At 57.0% G+C, this 22,489-nt stretch overlaps 1 protein-coding gene across 1 annotated transcript in view; it reads left to right on the top strand.

Annotated features, from left to right (window-relative positions):
- The window catches only part of DRC1 (dynein regulatory complex subunit 1), a 45,196-nt gene that overhangs the window by 5,553 nt on the left and 17,154 nt on the right, over nt 1–22,489 (top strand). The window contains exons 2-3 of the mRNA XM_073561987.1: nt 15,777–15,918; nt 16,843–16,930. Of these exons, the coding sequence (XP_073418088.1) occupies nt 15,782–15,918; nt 16,843–16,930 (225 nt within the window). The 5' untranslated portion in view covers nt 15,777–15,781. The remainder of the gene's footprint in view (nt 1–15,776; nt 15,919–16,842; nt 16,931–22,489) is intronic.

The following is a 22,489-nucleotide window of genomic DNA, read 5'->3' as shown; positions in this document are numbered from 1 at the left end:
GAGAGCGGCGGAGTGTGCGGGCGAGCGAGAGCGGCGGAGTGTGCGGGCGAGCGAGAGCGGCGGAGTGTGCGGGCGAGAGAGAGCGGTGGAGTGTGCGGGCGAGCGAGAGCTGAGAGCGGCGGAGTGTGCGGGCGAGCGAGAGCGGTGGAGTGTGCGGGCGAGCGAGAGCGGCGGAGTGTGCGGGCGAGAGAGAGCGGTGGAGTGTGCGGGCGAGCGAGAGCTGAGAGCGGCGGAGTGTGCGGGCGAGCGAGAGCGGTGGAGTGTGCGGGCGAGCGAGAGCTGAGAGCGGTGGAGTGTGCGGGCGAGCGAGAGCGGCGGAGTGTGCGGGCTAGAGAGAGCGGCGGAGTGTGCGGGCGAGTGAGAGCGGCGGAGTGTGCGGGCGAGAGAGAGCGGTGGAGTGTGCGGGCGAGAGAGAGCGGCGGAGTGTGCGGGCGAGCGAGAGCTGAGAGCGGTGGAGTGTGCGGGCGAGCGAGAGCGGTGGAGTGTGCGGGCGAGAGAGAGCGGTGGAGTGTGCGGGCGAGCGAGAGCTGAGAGCAGCGGAGTGTGCGGGCGAGCGAGAGCGGCGGAGTGTGCGGGCGAGCGAGAGCGGCGGAGTGTGCGGGCGAGAGAGAGCGGCGGAGTGTGCGGGCGAGTGAGAGCGGCGGAGTGTGCGGGCGAGAGAGAGCGGTGGAGTGTGCGGGCGAGCGAGAGCAGCGGAGTGTGCGGGCGAGAGAGAGCTGAGAGCGGCGGAGTGTGCGGGCGAGCGAGAGCGGCGGAGTGTGCGGGCGAGCGAGAGCTGAGAGCGGTGGAGTGTGCGGGCGAGAGAGAGCGGCGGAGTGTGCGGGCGGGCGAGCGAGAGCGGCGGAATGTGCGGGCGAGCGAGAGCTGAGAGCGGTGGAGTGTGCGGGCGAGCGAGAGCGGCGGAGTGTGCGGGCGAGCGAGAGCGGTGGAGTGTGCGGGCGAGAGAGAGCGGTGGAGTGTGCGGGCGAGCGAGAGCTGAGAGCGGCGGAGTGTGCGGGCGAGCGAGAGCTGAGAGCGGTGGAGTGTGCGGGCGAGCGAGAGCTGAGAGCGGCGGAGTGTGCGGGCGAGCGAGAGCGGCGGAGTGTGCGGGCGAGCGAGAGCGGTGGAGTGTGCGGGCGAGCGAGAGCTGAGAGCGGCGGAGTGTGCGGGCGAGCGAGAGCGGTGGAGTGTGCGGGCGAGCGAGAGCGGCGGAGTGTGCGGGCGAGAGAGAGCGGTGGAGTGTGCGGGCGAGCGAGAGCTGAGAGCGGCGGAGTGTGCGGGCGAGCGAGAGCGGTGGAGTGTGCGGGCGAGCGAGAGCTGAGAGCGGTGGAGTGTGCGGGCGAGCGAGAGCGGCGGAGTGTGCGGGCTAGAGAGAGCGGCGGAGTGTGCGGGCGAGTGAGAGCGGCGGAGTGTGCGGGCGAGAGAGAGCGGTGGAGTGTGCGGGCGAGAGAGAGCGGCGGAGTGTGCGGGCGAGCGAGAGCTGAGAGCGGTGGAGTGTGCGGGCGAGCGAGAGCGGTGGAGTGTGCGGGCGAGAGAGAGCGGTGGAGTGTGCGGGCGAGCGAGAGCTGAGAGCAGCGGAGTGTGCGGGCGAGCGAGAGCGGCGGAGTGTGCGGGCGAGCGAGAGCGGCGGAGTGTGCGGGCGAGAGAGAGCGGCGGAGTGTGCGGGCGAGTGAGAGCGGCGGAGTGTGCGGGCGAGAGAGAGCGGTGGAGTGTGCGGGCAAGCGAGAGCAGCGGAGTGTGCGGGCGAGAGAGAGCTGAGAGCGGCGGAGTGTGCGGGCGAGCGAGAGCGGCGGAGTGTGCGGGCGAGCGAGAGCTGAGAGCGGTGGAGTGTGCGGGCGAGAGAGAGCGGCGGAGTGTGCGGGCGGGCGAGCGAGAGCGGCGGAATGTGCGGGCGAGCGAGAGCTGAGAGCGGTGGAGTGTGCGGGCGAGCGAGAGCGGCGGAGTGTGCGGGTGAGAGAGAGCGGTGGAGTGTGCGGACGAGCGAGAGCTGAGAGCGGTGGAGTGTGCGGGCGAGCGAGAGCGGCGGAGTGTGCGGGCGAGCGAGAGCTGAGAGCGGTGGAGTGTGCGGGCGAGCGAGAGCGGCGGAGTGTGCGGGCGAGAGAGAGCGGTGGAGTGTGCGGGCGAGCGAGAGCTGAGAGCGGCGGAGTGTGCGGGCGAGCGAGAGCGGTGGAGTGTGCGGGCGAGCGAGAGCAGCGGAGTGTGCGGGCGAGAGAGAGCTGAGAGCGGCGGAGTGTGCGGGCGAGCGAGAGCGGCGGAGTGTACGGGCGAGCGAGAGCTGAGAGCGGTGGAGTGTGCGGGCGAGAGAGAGCGGTGGAGTGTGCGGGCGAGCGAGAGCAGCGGAGTGTGCGGGCGAGAGAGAGCTGCGGAGTGAGAGCGGTGGAGTGTGCGGGCGAGCGAGAGCGGCGGAGTGTGCGGGCGAGCGAGAGCGGTGGAGTGTGCGGGCGAGAGAGAGCTGAGAGCGGTGGAGTGTGCGGGCGAGCGAGAGCGGCGGAGTGTGCGGGCGAGAGAGAGCGGTGGAGTGTGCGGGCGAGCGAGAGCAGCGGAGTGTGCGGGCGAGAGAGAGCTGAGAGCGGTGGAGTGTGCGGGCGAGCGAGAGCGGCGGAGTGTGCGGGCGAGAGAGAGCGGTGGAGTGTGCGGGCGAGCGAGAGCGGCGGAGTGTGCGGGCGAGAGAGAGCGGTGGAGTGTGCGGGCGAGCGAGAGCTGAGAGCGGCGGAGTGTGCGGGCGAGCGAGAGCGGTGGAGTGTGCGGGCGAGCGAGAGCAGCGGAGTGTGCGGGCGAGAGAGAGCTGAGAGCGGCGGAGTGTGCGGGCGAGCGAGAGCGGCGGAGTGTACGGGCGAGCGAGAGCTGAGAGCGGTGGAGTGTGCGGGCGAGAGAGAGCGGTGGAGTGTGCGGGCGAGCGAGAGCAGCGGAGTGTGCGGGCGAGAGAGAGCTGCGGAGTGAGAGCGGTGGAGTGTGCGGGCGAGAGAGAGGGGTGGAGTGTGCGGGCGAGCGAGAGCGGCGGAGTGTGCGGGCGAGCGAGAGCGGTGGAGTGTGCGGGCGAGAGAGAGCTGAGAGCGGTGGAGTGTGCGGGCGAGCGAGAGCGGCGGAGTGTGCGGGCGAGAGAGAGCGGTGGAGTGTGCGGGCGAGCGAGAGCAGCGGAGTGTGCGGGCGAGAGAGAGCTGAGAGCGGTGGAGTGTGCGGGCGAGCGAGAGCGGCGGAGTGTGCGGGCGAGAGAGAGCGGTGGAGTGTGCGGGCGAGCGAGAGCTGAGAGCGGCGGAGTGTGCGGGCGAGCGAGAGCTGAGAGCGGTGGAGTGTGCGGGCGAGCGAGAGCTGAGAGCGGCGGAGTGTGCGGGCGAGCGAGAGCAGCGGAGTGTGCGGGTGAGAGAGAGCGGTGGAGTGTGCGGGCAAGCGAGAGCAGCGGAGTGTGCGGGCGAGCGAGAGCTGAGAGCGGCGGAGTGTGCGGGCGAGAGAGAGCGGCGGAGTGTGCGGGCGAGCGAGAGCTGAGAGCGGCGGAGTGTGCGGGCGAGCGAGAGCGGCGGAGTGTGCGGGCGAGCGAGAGCGGCGGAGTGTGTGGGCGAGAGAGAGCGGTGGAGTGTGCGGGCGATCGAGAGCGGCGGAGTGTGCGGGCGAGCGAGAGCGGCGGAGTGTGCGGGCGAGCGAGAGCGGTGGAGTGTGCGGGCGAGCGAGAGCCGAGAGCGGCGGAGTGTGCAGGCGAGAGAGAGTTGAGAGCGGTGGAGTGTGCGGGCGAGAGAGAGCTGAGAGCGGTGGAGTGTGCGGGCGAGAGAGAGCTGAGAGCGGTGGAGTGTGCGGGCGAGAGAGAGCTGAGAGCGGTGGAGTGTGCGGGCGAGAGAGAGCTGAGAGCGGTGGAGTGTGCGGGCGAGAGAGAGCTGAGAGCGGTGGAGTGTGCGGGTGAGAGAGAGCTGAGAGCGGTGGAGTGTGCGGATGAGAGCGGTGACGGGTGTGTTAGGCGTCGGGTTCCTGCAACTACACAGCAGGAATCCCCAGCTTTGCATTCGTCAGTCTCCCATTCTCCTTCGACCTCAGAGGAGGCTGCTCAGCAGTCCCGGCATTCACGATGCTCTGCTCAGACCTGCTCTGTGGGTCTGGCTGTTGCTGCTAGGTCGCCCCCGCAGGCTTCACCCAGGGCTGTGGGGTACTCGGTACCGGGCCGGTGTCAGGGGTTGAGGTGTCACAGCAGCGGTGACCCGGTCTGTGGCCCTGGGCCGCAATATCAATGGCGGTGGTGTTTGGTTGTAATGTAAAGTTTGTGATGCCACCTGAGGTATTTGGCAAGTAAGATGGTAAGCCAACTCTGCTTGCAGATCCACTGGGACTGATGGTGTGATGCAGCTAAGATGGTGTAGCTCCCCACAGGTGGAGCTGTAGTCCCAGGGCAGTGTAGGTGCAATGGAGGAGTAGGGGCACAGAATGGTGTAGATGTTGATACTCCCAATGTAGCGGTGCTGGTGCAGGAATGAATGGAGGACACCAGGGCTTGCAGTTTCAAAGCTTTACTCACAGTTCGTAGTGCGCACTGGTGCCCGCTTCGGTACCGTGTCCTCCGGGACAGAGGCCCAGCCGACCTCCAGGCAAGATAGGGCTCTCCCCGCCAGCACCCCGCCAACATGTGCCTTTGCTGAACGACTCCTCTATTGCGCCTATGGGTGTGAAGAGCTCCAGCACCGTGGTTCTCTGAAGTTCCTCCTGTCAGATGTTCCTAACAACTCTCTTACTTGTATGGCAGACAGCTGTAGCCTGCTTCTGCTTCGGGGACTCCTTCCTCCTGAGTCCCGGCTCTCTATCCGTTTCGCTGCTGTGTCCCAAGTCTTAGATGGGAGTAGTGCATTTACAGCCAACTACTCCACCGGTGTCTGCTGCAGAACCATAAGTGTCCATACAACCTCAGGGACCGGACCCCGGCCTTGCGCTGAGAACCTATAGGCAGGGTTCCTATCCAACCCACTCCTCCTCTCTGTTCTCCTTCCTCTTCGTTCCGTACTTGTCTTTCTCTCTCTTATGGAAATGCAGGTTACAGTTCTACGTCTCTCTCTCTCTCGCTTTCCCGTGCCAAGCTGGCTCAGGTCACAGAGGCAGCTGCAGCACTCCTTCTCTTTCTTCCAGGGACCCTCACTCCTGTCTGAGTGGCTTCCGTCCCCACTCACCTTTTGTCAGCCTGTTCCCCTCAGGGACTGACCTCGACTCCCCTCTGGGAGACTGACCTGTAATTCTATCTTTCCCAGTCTTTTTATACTAACTCCACCCACCTCCCAGCACATCTCATGTTACGATGCAGGGTTCCAGGAAGAGTGCTCTGCTACCCCCAGCCTGAAGCTGCTAGGTGTCCCCGCTGAACTATCCTGTTGTGTGGGATGCTGGTGTTGGAGTGTGGAAAGGAGTTCCCACCTTACCTGGATGGTGGGGCACTACACCTTAGGAGAAGGTGCAGTACCTCTGTGGCGACCGAGCCTCAGGGGCGCCACACTGCCACCTCTGGGACAGCAATAGCAACGCAGGCTGCTCAGCAGCAAGCCACTCCAGAGGCTAAGTAATTCCGTCACTCCACTGAGCATGCTCACAAGACGATCTCCCATTGGAGATCGAGAGTCACATGCCCAGGTCCTTCTCCAGATCTGATTGGTCCATCACAGGGATCTGGAAGCTTCCGGAAGGTCCCCCGCTATAAAAGATTTGCATGGCCGCTCGGCCATGCGCTAGTATAGACTCTAGTTGTTACCTGTGTGAATGATGACGGGCGCATGAACCTGCGAATGACTCCTTAAGATTCCCCTCCCTCTGATATTACGTGTGTGGATAGGGACCAAGAGATAGAGTCAGCGCCAGTCTGTGGCGCGCTACAGGTCACAGTGCATATCATCACGGTACTAGCCGTTCAACAGTGTGCCAGCTACCGGGCATTGTCGTACTGCGGCAGTATCTGTCGCCACGCTGCAATCAGCAGCACTTACTGGCGTCCGCGGTTGTGACGTCGCACGCACGGTAGGTCTAGAGGGACGCCGACCCTGTGTCTTGGGCCAGAGTCCTGTGACCATATACCGTGCGTGCATTCCGCTGAGACCTGTGACTTCAACAGGCTCGGCATTTGTGTTTAACGCCTTGGTGTCTCTGTGAAGTAACAGAGTCCGCCCAGCGCACTCCGGGTGACGTTCAACCCGCGTGCGTTATATCACCATATTGAGCGTCCGCCATTACATAGCAGCAGTGTAACACCTTCTGCACGGTGGACCCCGGGCGGCGAACGCACTTTCTATTATTTATTATTTAGTGTGTTCCGCCGTCCCTAACATTATACTAGCGCCAGGGTGTGGCTAGTAATGGCGGACCTGCAGCAGCTGCAGCGGTACATCCGGCAGCAGGAGGGCAGGTTGGTGGCTCTCGAGAGTCGGCTACGAATGCTACTGTGGCCGCTGTTCAGGCAGTCGCAGAGGCTGTCTCTCATTTGCCCACGTCCACGCCTACGCTGACATCCTGTCTCCCGTTGCCCGACAAGTTTGCTGGTGACAGCGCCACCTGTAGGGGTTTCGTGAGCCAGTGCTCTATCCAGCTTGAGTTACTGGCTGCGCGATTCCCTACAGAGCGGGCTAAGGTGGGGTTTATCGTCTCCCTCCTGTCAGGCAGGGCGTTAGAATGGGCCACGCCACTGTGGGAGCGTGGTGACCCCGTGGTTCTGGGCACTGCTCAGTTTCTAATGTCCCTAAAGCAGGTCTTTTTGGGGCCACGGGTCACTCACGACACCTCTCTCCAGTTATTAGCACTAACACAGGGATCCCTCTCGGTCAGCCATTACGCCGTCCGTTTCTGGACACTGGCTTCCGAGCTGGAATGGCCGGATAAGGCACTCATCCCTGTGGTCTGGAGAGGGTTGGCGGAGCATGTCAAAGATGCTCTAGCTACCAGGGAGGTCCTCGTAAGTCAGGAGGAGCTGTTTTCTATTGCCACCCACGTTGATCTCCGTTTTACAGAGCGTGGGCTGGAGCGTGCTCAATCCAGACAGAGGGTTAGGTTGGCTCCCACCTTCTCAGAACCTCTTGAACTCCCGCTCTGGAATTTATACCTCCAGAACCCATGGAGGTGTCTCGCACCGGTCCCCAATCGCGCCGGGTACGAAGCTCCGCACGCTGTTACCAGTGTCGACAGTCTGGTCACCTGACTAACAGGTGTCCGCAGCGGGCGAAAAAACGATCATCTCCAGTGGTAGTTGGAGGGGGTCTATCTGGTATGGAAACCAGCCAGTATTCCGAGGGACGTTAAAGAGCGGTGCTTCCACCTGGAAGGTAGAGGTCACGGTGGACTCCGGGGCAGAAGAAAACTTTATGTCCTCGGCCTTCGCCCAACAGCACGCAATTCCGTTGGTGCCACTTCCTCATCCAATAACTGTCAGGGTGGTCAATGGGTCGACTCTACCGTCCCAGATTACCCACCAGACAGCACCCCTTGGGCTCTCAATCTCACCTCGAGACGTTGTCCCTGTTCATCATGCCAGAGGGCATCGACCAGGTGCTTCTCGGAGTTCCATGGCTCCGTTGCCATTCCCCTCATATAGAGTGGTCCTTGGGGAGAATACTGGGTTGGAGCAAGGACTGTGAGGGAAGGTGCATGAGAGGCAGCGTTCAAGTAGCCTCTACGGAAGTGCCCGCAGATCTCTCTGCGCTTCCCAGACACCACCAGCAGTACGCAGATGTCTTCTCTAAAAAATCGGCAGAGACACTTCTGCCGCATCGCCCCTACGACTGTCCGATAGACCTTTTGCCAGGCGCGGAACCTCCTAGAGGTCGCGTGTATCCTCTGTCTCTCCCAGAGGTGGAGGCCATGTCACAATATATCTGGGAGAACCTGGCAAGAGGGTTTATTAGGAAGTCGATGTTGCCAGCAGGGGCAGGGTTCTTCTTCGTACAGAAGAAGAGTGGAGAGCTGCGTCCCTGCATTGACTACAGAGGTCTCAATGCTATAACAGTGAAAAACAACTACCCTCTTCCTTTGATCTCTGAGTTGTTTGACAGGTTGCGACGGGCCCGGATCTTCACTAAGTTAGATTTACGGGGGTCCTACAACCTGATCCGCATACACGAAGGAGACGAGTGGAAGACAGCCTTTAATACCAGGGATGGTCACAATGAGTATCTGGTCATGCCCTTCGGCCTCTGTAACACACCTGCTGTCTTCCAGGACTTCGTAAATGGCGTCTTTTGCGATATGCTCTCCATCTCGGTGGTGGTCTATCTGGATGACATCCTCATCTTGTCTCCAGATTTGACCTCTCACCGGAGAGACGTCTGCAAGGTCTTCGACCGTTTACGGGCGAATTCTCTCTTCGCCAAGTTGAAGAAGTGCCAGTTTGAGCAGGAGTCCGTGCCGTTCTTGAGCTATATCATCTCGGCCCAAGGGTTGGCTATTGATCCTGCCAAGTTGCAGGCGGTAATGGACTGGTAGGAGCCCCACTCTCTTAAAGCGGTGCAGCGCTTCTTGGGGTTCGTTAATTACTACCGTCAGTTCATTCCCCAGTTCTCCACACTGGTAGCTCCTTTGGTCGCCCTCACCAAAAAAGGAGCCAATCCCAAGGTTTGTTCAGAATAGGTCTCCGCGGCCTTCTCGTCTCTCAAAACCCATTTTGTTGGCGCTCCTATCCTCCACCGTCCCGATGTGAATGAACCCTTTATCCTAGAGGTGGATGCCTCGTCCGTCGGTGCAGGAGCAGTCCTTTTCCAGAAGGATGCTCAAGGTCGGAAGCATCCCTGCTTCTTCACAAAGACCTTCTCACCGGCGGAGAGAAACTACTCCATCGGGGACAGGGAGTTGCTGGCAATGAAGCTGGCCTTTTTACGAGTGGAGACATCTCCTGGAGGGAGCCCGATTCCCCTTTCAGGTGTACAACGACCATGAAAACCTGGTCTATTTACAAACGGCCCAGCGCTTGGACTCTCGTCAAGCTAGGTGGTCGCTCTTCTTCTCCTGCTTCCGCTTCACCTTGCACTCTCTGTCCGGTGAGAAGAACGTCCGTGCTGATGCTCTCTCTGTCATGTCGGACGCTGTTCACACCACAGCATCCGGCAGGCAGAGGTAGTTCCACCTCCAGCCACTATAGCCTCAGTGGCGCCGGCCTGATCTTCAGGCTCTCGGGGGTTAATCCTGCTGGAGACCAGGTTGGATGGTTAGTCACGCCCACGGTCTTTAAATAGTCATGCTGGCCTATGGGCGTCGCCGATTATAGCTTGTGTTTCATACCAAGTGGTTCCGGTCTGGAGTGGAGGTGTTCAAGAGAGAGAGAGATTCATATCTGGTGTCGTATGATCCGTCGTTATCCTTTCTCCTTCCCATATTTGTGTTTAGTTGTGCCCTGTTCACATTACTGTTTATTCCTGTGTGTGTGCGGCGCAGTGCAGTTTAAGTTCTCCCTGTCTGTCATTATTTGTGTGGGAGCTTTGGTGGTGACTTCTCACTGGGTGGAGGGTGGAGGGTTAAGTGCAGGGCTGAGCAGGAGATAAGGAAAGGTCGGAGGCTCAGGCATTTGCACCTTCAGCAAAAACCCTGGGTTGAGGGTCAGACAGGGTTTCCCCTAGTAAAGGGACACCACAGGGGCCCCGGGTCTTTCAGCCTTAGTTGAACTAAGCCCCCGTGACATTATAATCGGCCCACATTTTTTCAGGAGTCCATGGATCCATTAGATTCCATAACCCGCCAGTTGGCGGCGCTGTCCATACAGGTCTCCGAGTTGAATGGGGCAGTTCAGCAGCAGGGCCTGGTAGTAGCAAAGGTGCAAACGGCATCTGCAGGTATCGGTGCAGAGCCGAAGTTTCCGCTGCCAGAACGATTTTCAGGCGATCGCAGCAAATTTGTCGTATTTCGGGAGGCCTGCAAATTATACTTCCGCATGCGGCCAATATCCTCAGGTAATGAGGCCCAGCGAGTAGGGCTGGTGTTGTCATTACTGAGTGGTGACCCCCAAGCATGGGCATTTTCCTTACCACCTGACTCTGCTACATTTCATTCGGTCGATAATGTTTTTTCTGCCCTCGGGCTCATTTACGATGACCCTGACCGACTGGCTCTAGCGGAATCTAAAATCCGCGCCCTCCGCCAGGGGGAGCGCTTGGCAGAAGACTATTGTTCGGAATTTCGCCGCTGGGCTGTAGACACACAGTGGAATGACCCAGCACTGCGGAGCCAGTTTATTCATGGGGTATCAGGGAGGGTGAAACAAGCCCTCCTGATGTATGAGACTCCGGCATCATTGGAGTCTGCCATGAGTTTGGTGATACGTATTGATCGCCGTTTTCGTCAGGGGGCACAGGAGACGCTACCTCTGGGGGAAAACAGAGGTGCAGGTGTGGTTGAAGTAGATGAGTCCCCTGAACCTATGCAGATTGCTGGCGTGGCACAGGTTCAGCCTCGCGCTCCGGGAGTCCGGAAGTCCGGAGCATGTTTCTACTGTGGTAAAGGTGGTCATTATGTTAACGTTTGCCCGGTACTACCTAAGAGGGTCACACCGGCGGAAAACTGTTAAGCTCAGAGGGTATGGAGGAGACCCAACTGAGCGTATGCATATCCTCCATGATGGTATCTCAATGTATGCTCCCTGCCAAGGTTATTGTCGCCGGCAGAGAGCTACCTATATCAGTGTTTGTGGATAGCGGTTCCGCCACCAATCTCATAGATGAGGAGTTTGCACACACCGCCGGGTTTAAGATTGAAAAACTTCCTCACCCCATACAGGTGGTGACCATTAATGCTGTTCCCCTCCCTCAAGGGGAGATTACTGAGTTTGTGGCAGAGGTGAAACTCCACATTGGGGTCCTACATTCTGAGTCGGTTACATGTAGGGTCCTCCGTAATCTCCCAGCTCAAATGGTCCTGGGTTTTCCATGGCTGTCCAGGCACAACCCGGTAATTGATTGGAAAACTCAGGACATAGTACAATGGAGTGGTTTCTGCCAAGACAATTGCTTGGCCACATGTGTGTCCGCCGTGACGCCCAGCCTGCCGGAGGCTTTGCAGGATTTCGCGGATGTTTTCTCTGAGAAGGGTTGCTCAGAACTGCCTCCACATAGAGCCTATGACTGTGCTATTAGGCTAAAACCCGGGGCCAAATTACCTAAGGCCAGGATGTTTAATATTTCTGGTCCTGAGAGACAAGCTCTGAAAGACTACATCGCGGAGAGTCTGAGCAAAGGTCACATCCGGCCTTCGTCCTCGCCTGTAGCCGCGGGGTTTTTCTTCATTAAGAAGAAAGATGGGGGGTTACGCCCGTGTCTGGATTTCCGAGAGTTAAACCAGATTACTATCCGTGATCCCTACCCAATGCCGTTGATCCCGGATTTGTTCAACCAGGTAGCGGGGGCAAAATGGTTTTCCAAGCTGGACCTCAGGGGGGCGTATAACCTCATAAGGGTCCGTCAGGGGGATGAGTGGAAGACGGCGTTTAACACTCCTGAGGGTCATTTTGAGAGTCTGGTTATGCCGTTTGGGTTGACCACCGCGCCTGCCGTTTTCCAACATTTTATTAATGATGTCTTTGCTCATGTCCTGGGGAGATTTGTGATTGTATACCTGGATGATATCCTCATTTATTCTAGCGATCGGGACACTCATTTGCAGCATGTTAGGCAGGTGTTACAGTTGCTCCGGGAGAACCAGCTCTATGCTAAGCTGGAAAAATGTTTATTTTTTGTCCAGGAGTTGCCCTTTTTGGGATATATTGTGTCCGCAGCTGGTTTTAAAATGGACACCGCTAAGGTGCAAGCGGTGTTGCAATGGGAGAGGCCGGAGAGTCTGAAAGCACTCCAGCGGTTCCTGGGGTTTGCGAATTATTATAGGAAATTTATAAAACACTTTTCGACTGTCGCCAAACCGCTCACGGACATGACAAAAAAGGGTGCCGATCTGGCGAACTGGCCTGAGGTGGCTATACGTGCATTTGAGCGTCTGAAGAATAGTTTTGCTTCAGCCCCCATTCTGGTGCAACCAGACGTGTCTAAACCTTTTGTGGTAGAGGTTGATGCGTCGGAGGTGGGAGTGGGGGCAGTACTGTCTCAAGGCTCGTCCTTGAGCGAGATGCATCCATGCGCCTACTTCTCCAAGAAGTTGTCGCCGGCCGAACGGAATTATGATATCGGCAACAGGGAGTTGTTGGCCATCAAACTGGCTTTTGAGGAATGGCGACACTTCTTGGAGGGGGCGGCTCACCAGGTCACAGTTATCACCGACCATAAGAATCTGCTCTACCTGGAGTCGGCCAAGCGTCTGTCTCCTAGGCAGGCTCGCTGGGCATTGTTTTTTACTCGTTTCAATTTTCTTGTGACGTACCGTCCCGGGGCTAAAAACACCAAGGCGGATGCTTTGTCTAGGTGTTTTCCGGGGGGAGAACCTCGGGAAGAGCCGGTACCCATCCTCCAGAAAGGGGTAGTGGTCTCGGCTCTCACGACTGAGGTAGAGGCGGAGATTGCCGAGGCCCAAGAGGAGGTACCACCAGGACTTCCCGCCAACAAATCATTTGTACCCCTGCATCTTCGGCCTAAGGTGTTGAAGGAACACCACGATTCGGTACTGGCTGGTCACCCAGGGGTGAAGGGCACCTTAGAGCTGGTATCGCGTCGTTTCTGGTGGCCCAAAATCCGGCAGGACGTGGTCTCGTACGTGGCAGCTTGCATCACGTGCGCTAGGGCTAAGTCACCCCGAACCCGTCCTGCTGGCACGCTACAGCCTCTGGGGGTACCCAATAGGCCATGGACAGAAATCTCCATGGATTTTATCACTGACTTGCCAGCCTCAGCAGGGAACACGGTCATCCTGGTGGTGGTTGACCGTTTTTCAAAGATGGCGCATTTTGTGGCGTTGTCTTCTTTGCCCAATGCTAAGACGTTGGCTCAGGTATTTGTGAAGGAGGTGGTCAGACTCCACGGAGTACCGTCTGACATAGTATCTGATAGGGGTACGCAATTTGTGGCGAGGTTTTGGAAAGCTTTTTGCTCAAGGTTGGGGATCAAGTTGTCACATTCATCGGCGTTTCATCCACAGTCTAATGGACAAACTGAGCGCATGAACCAAAATCTTGAACAGTATTTACGATGCTTTGTGTCCGACAACCAGGAGGAGTGGTCTACTTTCCTTCCTCTGGCCGAATTCGCATTAAATAATCACCGCCAAGAGTCATCAGGAGAGTCTCCATTCTTTTGTGTGTACGGTCAACATCCTCAGTTTTGTACCTTACGTCAGGGTGTCTCCGGGGGTGTCCCGGAGGAGGATCAGCTAGGAGCCCAATTGTCATCAGTCTGGAGGCGGGTGAAACAGCGTTTGTTGAGCATGAGTGCCAGGTACAAACGGGTGGCTGACAGTAGACGCGTGCCAGGTCCGGACCTGTGTGTGGGTGAATGGGTGTGGTTAGCTACGAAGAACATAAAACTCAAAATCCCTTCTTTAAAACTGGGTCCAAGGTTTATTGGGCCTTTTAGGATTTCTGCCATCATTAACCCAGTGGCTTATCGGTTGGAACTTCCCGCAGTGTACAAGATACACAACGTGTTTCACAGGGCTTTATTGAAAAAGGTGGTAGGCTCTGTGGACACAACGCCGATGCCACCTCCAGTCATGGTGGATGGCGAGTTAGAGTTCGAGGTCGCCAAGGTAGTGGACTCTCGAGTAGTACGCCGTACTCTTCAGTATTTGGTGCACTGGCGGGGGTATGGTCCAGAGGAGAGGTCTTGGGTTCCAGCCTCAGACATACATGCGGATCGGCTGGTCAGTTCTTTTCACCGTCGTCATCCGGACAAGCCGGGTCCTATGAGTCTTGAGGGCCCTGGGGTCCCTCGTAGAAGACGGGGTACTGTCATGTGGGACGCTGTTCACACCACAGCATCCGGCAGGCAGAGGTAGTTCCACCTCCAGCCACTATAGCCTCAGTGGCGCCGGCCTGATCTTCAGGCTCTCGGGGGTTAATCCTGCTGGAGACCAGGTTGGATGGTTAGTCACGCCCACGGTCTTTAAATAGTCATGCTGGCCTATGGGCGTCGCCGATTATAGCTTGTGTTTCATACCAAGTGGTTCCGGTCTGGAGTGGAGGTGTTCAAGAGAGAGAGATTCATATCTGGTGTCGTATGATCCGTCGTTATCCTTTCTCCTTCCCATATTTGTGTTTAGTTGTGCCCTGTTCACATTACTGTTTATTCCTGTGTGTGTGCGGCGCAGTGCAGTTTAAGTTCTCCCTGTCTGTCATTATTTGTGTGGGAGCTTTGGTGGTGACTTCTCACTGGGTGGAGGGTGGAGGGTTAAGTGCAGGGCTGAGCAGGAGATAAGGAAAGGTCGGAGGCTCAGGCATTTGCACCTTCAGCAAAAACCCTGGGTTGAGGGTCAGACAGGGTTTCCCCTAGTAAAGGGACACCACAGGGGCCCCGGGTCTTTCAGCCTTAGTTGAACTAAGCCCCCGTGACACTCTCTCGCTCGGTGGTCTCAGCGGAGGAAGAGGAGGCTGAGCCTCGGCTAATCGTCCCCACTGAGAGTCTGAGGACCGTGGTCCCGGTTGCTCTCGAGTCAGTGCCGCCGGGCAAGACCTTTGTCCCTCCTCGCCTGCGGCCAGAGGTTCTCGCGTGGGCACACGCATCCGGGGTGGGTGGTCACTTTGGCAATAAGCGGACTACATAACTCCTGGCAAGGTCTCATTGGTGGCCGCACATGACTCGGGACACAAAAGAATACATTCAGGCATGCGTCTCTTGTGCTCGGAGCAGATCCTCTAGGCAGAGGCCGGCTGGGTTGCTGTATCCCTTGCCGGTGGCAGACAGACCCTGGGAGATGGTTGGCATGGACTTTGTGGTCGGCCTGCCCAAATCCGGTGGCAGCACAGTCATCTGGGTGGTCACCGATCATTTTTCTAAAATGGTGCATCTGGTGCCACTCGCGTGGCTGCCTTCTGCTGTTCATAAAGCACAGTATGCCGGACAAAATAGTTAGTGACCGAAGTCCCCAATTTGCGTCTCGGTTTTGGAGGAAGTTCTGCAGTCTACTCAGTATCGAGCTAAACTTGTCCTCCGCCCATCATCCCGAGACGAACGGGTTGGTTGAGAGAGCCAACCAAACTCTGGTTACATACCTGCGACATTTTGTCTCGGCCAGGCAGGATGACTGGGCATCCTTACTACCGTGGGCCGAGTTTGCCCTGAATAATGCAGTGGCTGATTCCACTGGTCAGACTCCGTTCCTGCTTAATTACGGCCAGCATCCGCGTGTCCCCGTCCCGATGCCAGTGTCTTCCACTGACTCCAGGGTGGCAGACTGGACAGTGGAGGCTCGCGACATTTGGGATTGCACCCAGGATGCCACGATCCCTAAAAACAGCAGCCAGCAGCTGCCCAGAAAAGGCGCATCTATCAGATAATTTATGTTTTATAGGGGCAACAATCACTTTCTCACACAGGGCCCTGGAGGTTTGGATTTCTTTTTCCCTTAATAATAAAGACCTTCATTTATAATCTGCATTGTGTGATTACTTGTTTTATCTTCATCTAATATTTACATTTGTTTGGTGATCGGAGACATTTAAGTGTGAGAACATGCAAAAGAATAAGAAATCAGGAAGGGGGTGAACACTTTGTCACACGACTGTAGATAGATGATAATATATAAATAATAGATAATGGATAGATAATAGATAGATAATGGATAGATAATAGACTTTTGTTCCACCGTCCCCAGCCTGGACTGAATCCCTCCACAGCGGTCGGCTGTATCTCGGGGTCACGGTTGTGGTTGTCAGTGCTCAGTCCTCCCGCACGGATGATGATCGCTCACTTCTGCCCCTTACCTCCCCACAGACGCGATGAGTGTGGACTCTGTAGCCGCGGAGGGCGAGGATGAGACGGGGACCCCTGGGCCATCGCTGGACTCTGAGGACCAACAGGAGAGGATCCAGGCACGGCGGCTCCGAATCGCAGCCAGGATAGAAGCCAAACGCCGGTGAGACATGGCGCTCCCCTTACACCACACCTGCGGCTGCTCGGAGGGTCATCCTCCGTTGTGCATCAGTTAAGTAAAAATCTAATTAATTGAATGCAAAGTTGCAGTGTAAAGCATGGGGGATGATGACTGCAGAGTGAGCCTCTAATGAGATAGAAGCCAGATTTTCCATTAATGTAGACTCCAGCAGACAAGTTCGCCAACCTGGGGAGACCTAATGAACCAGAGATTAAATAAAGGCGATCTGATGAAGCAAAGCTGCAGTGTAAAGCATAGTGGTGCTGCATGATGACATAGGAGGTTATTTCAGTTACCCCAGACAGTGCAGCTAAGCGAGAGTCATTAATCCTAGTTGTGACTCAGTGGAGTAGACCTAATATGTAAGGAGCCTGAACAAGCAGTGCTGCAGTGTAAAGCATTTGTTGACAGAGGAGCAGCAAGAGACTCATGAGACAGGAGGAGGATTTCTGAGGACTCCAGACAGTGCAACTAACCTTGAGCCAGTGATCTTGGCTATCATGTAGCAGAGCAGAGCTAAAATATAAACTCTGAACAAGCAGCGCTGCAGTGTAAAGCAAGGAGAGACAGAGCAGCAGCCTGAGACATGTAGTGGAGTTCAGACTACGCCATTCTCCGATAGACAATGTGGTAAAACTCCCTCATGGAGCAGAGCTCAAAAGCAGCCAGTATGCACAAGCAGAGCTGAAGTGTAAAGCATGGTGGATAGAGTGTCCAGCAGCCTGCCATTGTGCAAGCAGTCATCTTACGCATCACGTCACTGTGCTGCAATGCTTTATGGGAGATGTAGTCCAGTTGCTACACCAGACTACTATCCCATGTGTGGTATGGACCCTACTACTCCCACCATCCGTCACGTGTATTGTATGTGCATGTGGTCATGTATGTTCCTCTCGCCCGGAGCAGGGAGGCTCTTGGAGAAGATCCCAGCACCAGAACAGAACATAAAGAGACGCCCCGCAAGAGTTACAAGCAGATGGACGACAGCCGGCAGGTGAGTGGCTCCTGGTCATGGGCGGCCATCACACTGCCCATAGGGGGCACCAGATCCACGGCCCCACAGCTGTGTCACCGCCCCACTGCCCAGGTGTCAGTACACACTGTAGTCCTAGCATTCCGTTCATGAATCAGGGAGGTCTGGATGAGCAGTGCTGCAGCACAGAGGAGTCCAGCAGAAGGAGGACATGGAATGAGGCCATGATATAAGATATTGCTGAGATCGCTGGGATGGAGGAGACTGGAGGTTATCAGCGAGAATCAGAGGGGCACATTCCTGGCATTTCTACAAACACTGGAGGCGCAGATGTCCTCATCTGGAGGGGCCCCTTCACCTGCTACGAGGGCCCCACGTGCTGGCATTCCTGAGACCCTTCATTTATGCCGCCTGCTTGTCAGTGGGTGACACTCAGGTCAGGGGCTTTTGTATGGGGGGTACGTCTGCAGTCAGGTGCGTCACCATATACAGGAGCCCCCCTGTGTCTGAGGGGCACAGCGACTGCTCCGCCATGTACACGACTTTGACAAATGAGAACATTTATTTATAAAACTCAAAATGCAGCAAATTGTACATTGTACCCGGAGTGGCGCTGCTGCCGGTGCCCATGTATGGTGTCCCCTTCTCACTCCATGCAGGTCCGCTGGCTTACTCACTACCCCGGCCCTGTGGCGTGGTCCCTGGAGTGAACCTGCATCTCCCTTGTGTGCGCGTCGCAAGGAACTGCTCTTAAAGGGGCAGCACACACATGTAGTAAATGCCCTCAGCCTGTTGCTGAGAGGTATTTAGCATACGGTGTAAACCTGTAAGATGGCGCAAAGCCAATTGCTGGGAGTCATCCTGTATACCTCTGTGACTACCTCTCCCTTAGGGAGTCGCCAAGCACCAAATTTAGTCATTTGGTAGTGTGGCATTCTACCAGTGCAGTTGTGAGCTCCCATGGTCCCGATGCGGCCAGTGTCATGAACCCGAATCCCTAATCCGGGTACAGCCAAGGTCCTGAAGCACGTCCCCTGGTCCTGCTGCGTCCAGTGTCTGAATATTGTCCCCTGGTCCCATTGCGGCCCATCCTGTTCCCAAAGTCCCCTGGTTCCAGTGTGGCCATTGCCTTAACGTTGTCCCCTGGTCCAAGTGCAGCCAGACCCTAAACGTTGTCCCCAGTCCGATGCTGTCAGTCCTGTTCCTGAACTCCCAACATGTTCAATAAAAAAAGACAGCGAGCCCGAGCACGGCCGACATGTTCAATAAGAAAGGCAGCGAGCCCGAGCACGGCCGACATGTTCAATAAGAACGGCGGCGAGCCCGAGCACGGCCAACATGTTCAATAAGAAAGGCAGCGAGCCCGAGCACGGCCGACATGTTCAATAAGAACGGCGGCGAGCCCGAGCACGGCCAACATGTTCAATAAGAAAGGCAGCGAGCCCGAGCACGGCCGACATGTTCAATAAGAACGGCGGCGAGCCCGAGCACGGCCAACATGTTCAATAAGAAAGGCAGCGAGCCCGAGCACGGCCGACATGTTCAATAAGAAAGGCAGCGAGCCCGAGCACGGCCGACATGTTCAATAAGAACGGCGGCGAGCCCGAGCACGGCCAACATGTTCAATAAGAAAGGCAGCGAGCCCGAGCACGGCCAACATGTTCAATAAGAAAGGCAGCGAGCCCGAGCACGGCCGACATGTTCAATAAGAACGGCAGCGAGCCCGAGCACGGCCAACATGTTCAATAAGAAAGGCAGCGAGCCTGAGCACGGCCGACATGTTCAATAAGAAAGGCGGCGAGCCTGAGCACGGCCGACATGTTCAATAAGAAAGGCGGCGAGCCCGAGCACGACTGACATGTTCAATAAGAAAGGCAGCGAGCCTGAGCACGGCCAACACGTTCAATAAGAAAGGCAGCGAGCCTGAGCACGGCCGACATGTTTAAAAAGAAAGGCAGCGAGCCCGAGCACGGCCGACATGTTCAAGAAGAAAGGCAGGGAGTCCGAGCACGGCCGACATGTTCAAGAAGAAAGGCAGCGAGTCCGAGCACGGCCGACATGTTCAAGAAGAAAGGCAGCGAGCCCGAGCACGGCCGACATGTTCAAAAAGAAAGGCAGCGAGCCCGAGCACGGCCGACATGTTAAAAAAGAAAGGCAGCGAGCCCGAGCACGGCCGACATGTTCAAAAAGAAAGGCAGCGAGCCCGAGCACAGCCGACATGTTCAAGAAGAAAGGCAGCAAGTCCGAGCACGGCCGACATGTTCAAAAAGAAAGGCAGCGAGCCTGAGCACGGCCGACATGTTCAATAAGAAAGGCAGCGACCCCGAGCACGGCCGACATGTTCAATAAGAAAGGCAGCGAGCCCGAGCACGGCCGACATGTTCAATAAGAACGGCGGCGAGCCCGAGCACGGCCAACATGTTCAATAAGAAAGGCAGCGAGCCCGAGCACGGCCGACATGTTCAATAAGAACGGCGGCGAGCCCGAGCACGGCCAACATGTTCAATAAGAAAGGCAGCGAGCCCGAGCACGGCCGACATGTTCAATAAGAAAGGCAGCGAGCCCGAGCACGGCCGACATGTTCAATAAGAACGGCGGCGAGCCCGAGCACGGCCAACATGTTCAATAAGAAAGGCAGCGAGCCCGAGCACGGCCAACATGTTCAATAAGAAAGGCAGCGAGCCCGAGCACGGCCGACATGTTCAATAAGAACGGCAGCGAGCCCGAGCACGGCCAACATGTTCAATAAGAAAGGCAGCGAGCCTGAGCACGGCCGACATGTTCAATAAGAAAGGCGGCGAGCCTGAGCACGGCCGACATGTTCAATAAGAAAGGCGGCGAGCCCGAGCACGACTGACATGTTCAATAAGAAAGGCAGCGAGCCTGAGCACGGCCAACACGTTCAATAAGAAAGGCAGCGAGCCTGAGCACGGCCGACATGTTTAAAAAGAAAGGCAGCGAGCCCGAGCACGGCCGACATGTTCAAGAAGAAAGGCAGGGAGTCCGAGCACGGCCGACATGTTCAAGAAGAAAGGCAGCGAGTCCGAGCACGGCCGACATGTTCAAGAAGAAAGGCAGCGAGCCCGAGCACGGCCGACATGTTCAAAAAGAAAGGCAGCGAGCCCGAGCACGGCCGACATGTTCAAAAAGAAAGGCAGCGAGCCCGAGCACGGCCGACATGTTCAAAAAGAAAGGCAGCGAGCCCGAGCACAGCCGACATGTTCAAGAAGAAAGGCAGCAAGTCCGAGCACGGCCGACATGTTCAAAAAGAAAGGCAGCGAGCCTGAGCACGGCCGACATGTTCAATAAGAAAGGCAGCGACCCCGAGCACGGCCGACATGTTCAAGAAGGAAGGCAGCAAACCCGAGCGCGGCCGACATGTTCAATAAGAAGGAAGGCAGTGAGCCCGAGCACAGCCGACATGTTCAATAAGAAAGGCAGAGAGCCCGAGCACGGCCGACATGTTCAATAAGAAAGGCAGCGAGCCCGAGCACGGCCGACATGTTCAATAAGGCAGCGAGCCCGAGCACGGCCGACATGTTCAATAAGAAAGGCAGCGAGCCCGAGCACGGCCGACATGTTCAATAAGAAAGGCAGCGAGCCCGAGCACGGCCAACATGTTCAATAAGAAAGGCAGCGAGCCCGAACACGGCCGACATGTTCAATAAGAAAGGCAGCAAGCCCAAGCACGACCGACATGTTCAATAAGAAAGGCAGCGAGCCTGAGCACGGCCGACATGTTCAAGAAGAAAGGCAGCGAGCCTGAGCACGGCCGACATGTTCAATAAGAAAGCCAGCGATCCCGAGCGCGGCCGACATGTTCAATAAGAAGGAAGGCAGTGAGCCCGAGCACAGCCGACATGTTCAATAAGAAAGGCAGCGAGCCCGAGCACGGCCGACATGTTCAAGAAGAAAGGCAGCGAGCCCGAGCACGGCCGACATGTTCAAAAAGAAAGGCAGCGAGCCCGAGCACGGCCGACATGTTCAAGAAGAAAGGCAGCCAGCCCGAACACGGCCGACATGTTCAAAAAGAAAGGCAGCGAGCCCGAGCATGGCCAACATGTTCAATAAGAAATGCAGCGAGCCCGAGCACGGCCGACATGTTCAATAAGAAAGGCAGCAAAGCCCAAGCACGGCCGACATGTTCAATAAGAAAGGCAGCGAGCCCGAGCATGGCCAACATGTTCAATAAGAAATGCAGCGAGCCCGAGCACGGCAGACATGTTCAATAAGAAGGAAGGCAGCGAGCCCGAGCACAGCCGACATGTTCAATAAGAAAGGCAGCAAAGCCCAAGCACGGCCGACATGTTCAATAAGAGAGGCAGCGAGCCTGAGCACGGCCGACATGTTCAAGAAGAAAAGCAGCGAGCCCGAGCACGGCCGACATGTTCAATAAGAAAGGCAGCGAGCCCGAGCACGGCCGACATGTTCAATAAGAAAGGCAGCGAGCCCGAGCACGGCCGACATGTTCAATAAAAAGGAAGGCAGCGAGCCCGAGCACGGCCGACATGTTCAATAAGAAAGGCAGCGAGCCCGAGCACGGCCGACATGTTCAATAAGAAAGGCAGCGAGCCCGAGCACGGCCGACATGTTCAAGAAGAAAGGCAGCGAGCCCGAGCACGGCCGACATGTTCAAGAAGAAAGGCAGCGAGCCCGAGCACTGCCGACATGTTCAAAAAGAAAGGCAGAGAGCCCGAGCATGGCCTACATGTTCAGTAAGAAAGGCAGTGAGCCCAAGCACGGCCGACATGTTCAATAAGAAAGGCAGCGAGCCCGAGCACGGCCAACATGTTCAATAAGAAAGGCAGCGAGCCCGAGCACGGCAGACATGTTCAATAAGAAGGAAGGCAGCGGGCCCGAGCACAGCCGACATGTTCAATAAGAAAGGCAGCAAAGCCCAAGCACGACCGACATGTTCAATAAGAAAGGCAGCGAGCCCAAGCACGGCCGACATGTTCAATAAGAAAGGCAGCGAGCCTGAGCACGGCCAACACGTTCAATAAGAAAGGCAGCGAGCCCGAGCACAGCAGACATGTTCAATAAGAAGGAAGGCAGCGAGCCCGAGCACGGCCGACATGTTCAATAAGAAGGAAGGCAGCGGGCCCGAGCACAGCCGACATGTTCAATAAGAAAGGCAGCAAAGCCCAAGCTCGACCGACATGTTCAATAAGAAAGGCAGCGAGCCCAAGCACGGCCGACATGTTCAATAAGAAAGGCAGCGAGCCTGAGCACGGCCGACATGTTCAAGAAGAAAAGCAGCGAGCCCGAGCACGGCCGACATGTTCAATAAGAAAGGCAGCGAGCCCGAGCACGGCCGACATGTTCAATAAAAAGGAAGGCAGCGAGCCCGAGCACGGCCGACAAGTTCAATAAGAAAGGTAGCGAGCCCGAGCACGGCCGACATGTTCAATAAGAAAGGCAGCGAGCCCGAGCACGGCCGACATGTTCAAGACGAAAGGCAGCGAGCCCGAGCACGGACGACATGTTCAAGAAGAAAGGCAGCGAGCCCGAGCACGGCCGACATGTTCAAGAAGAAAGGCAGCGAGTCCGAGCAAGGCCGACATGTTCAATAAGAAAGGC

Source organism: Dendrobates tinctorius, unplaced genomic scaffold (genome assembly GCF_039654945.1).
Source record: "Dendrobates tinctorius isolate UK_male_01 unplaced genomic scaffold, ASM3965494v1 ptg000332l, whole genome shotgun sequence".
Classification (NCBI taxonomy): domain Eukaryota; kingdom Metazoa; phylum Chordata; class Amphibia; order Anura; family Dendrobatidae; genus Dendrobates; species Dendrobates tinctorius.
This window is presented reverse-complemented; position numbering and strand designations above follow the sequence as displayed.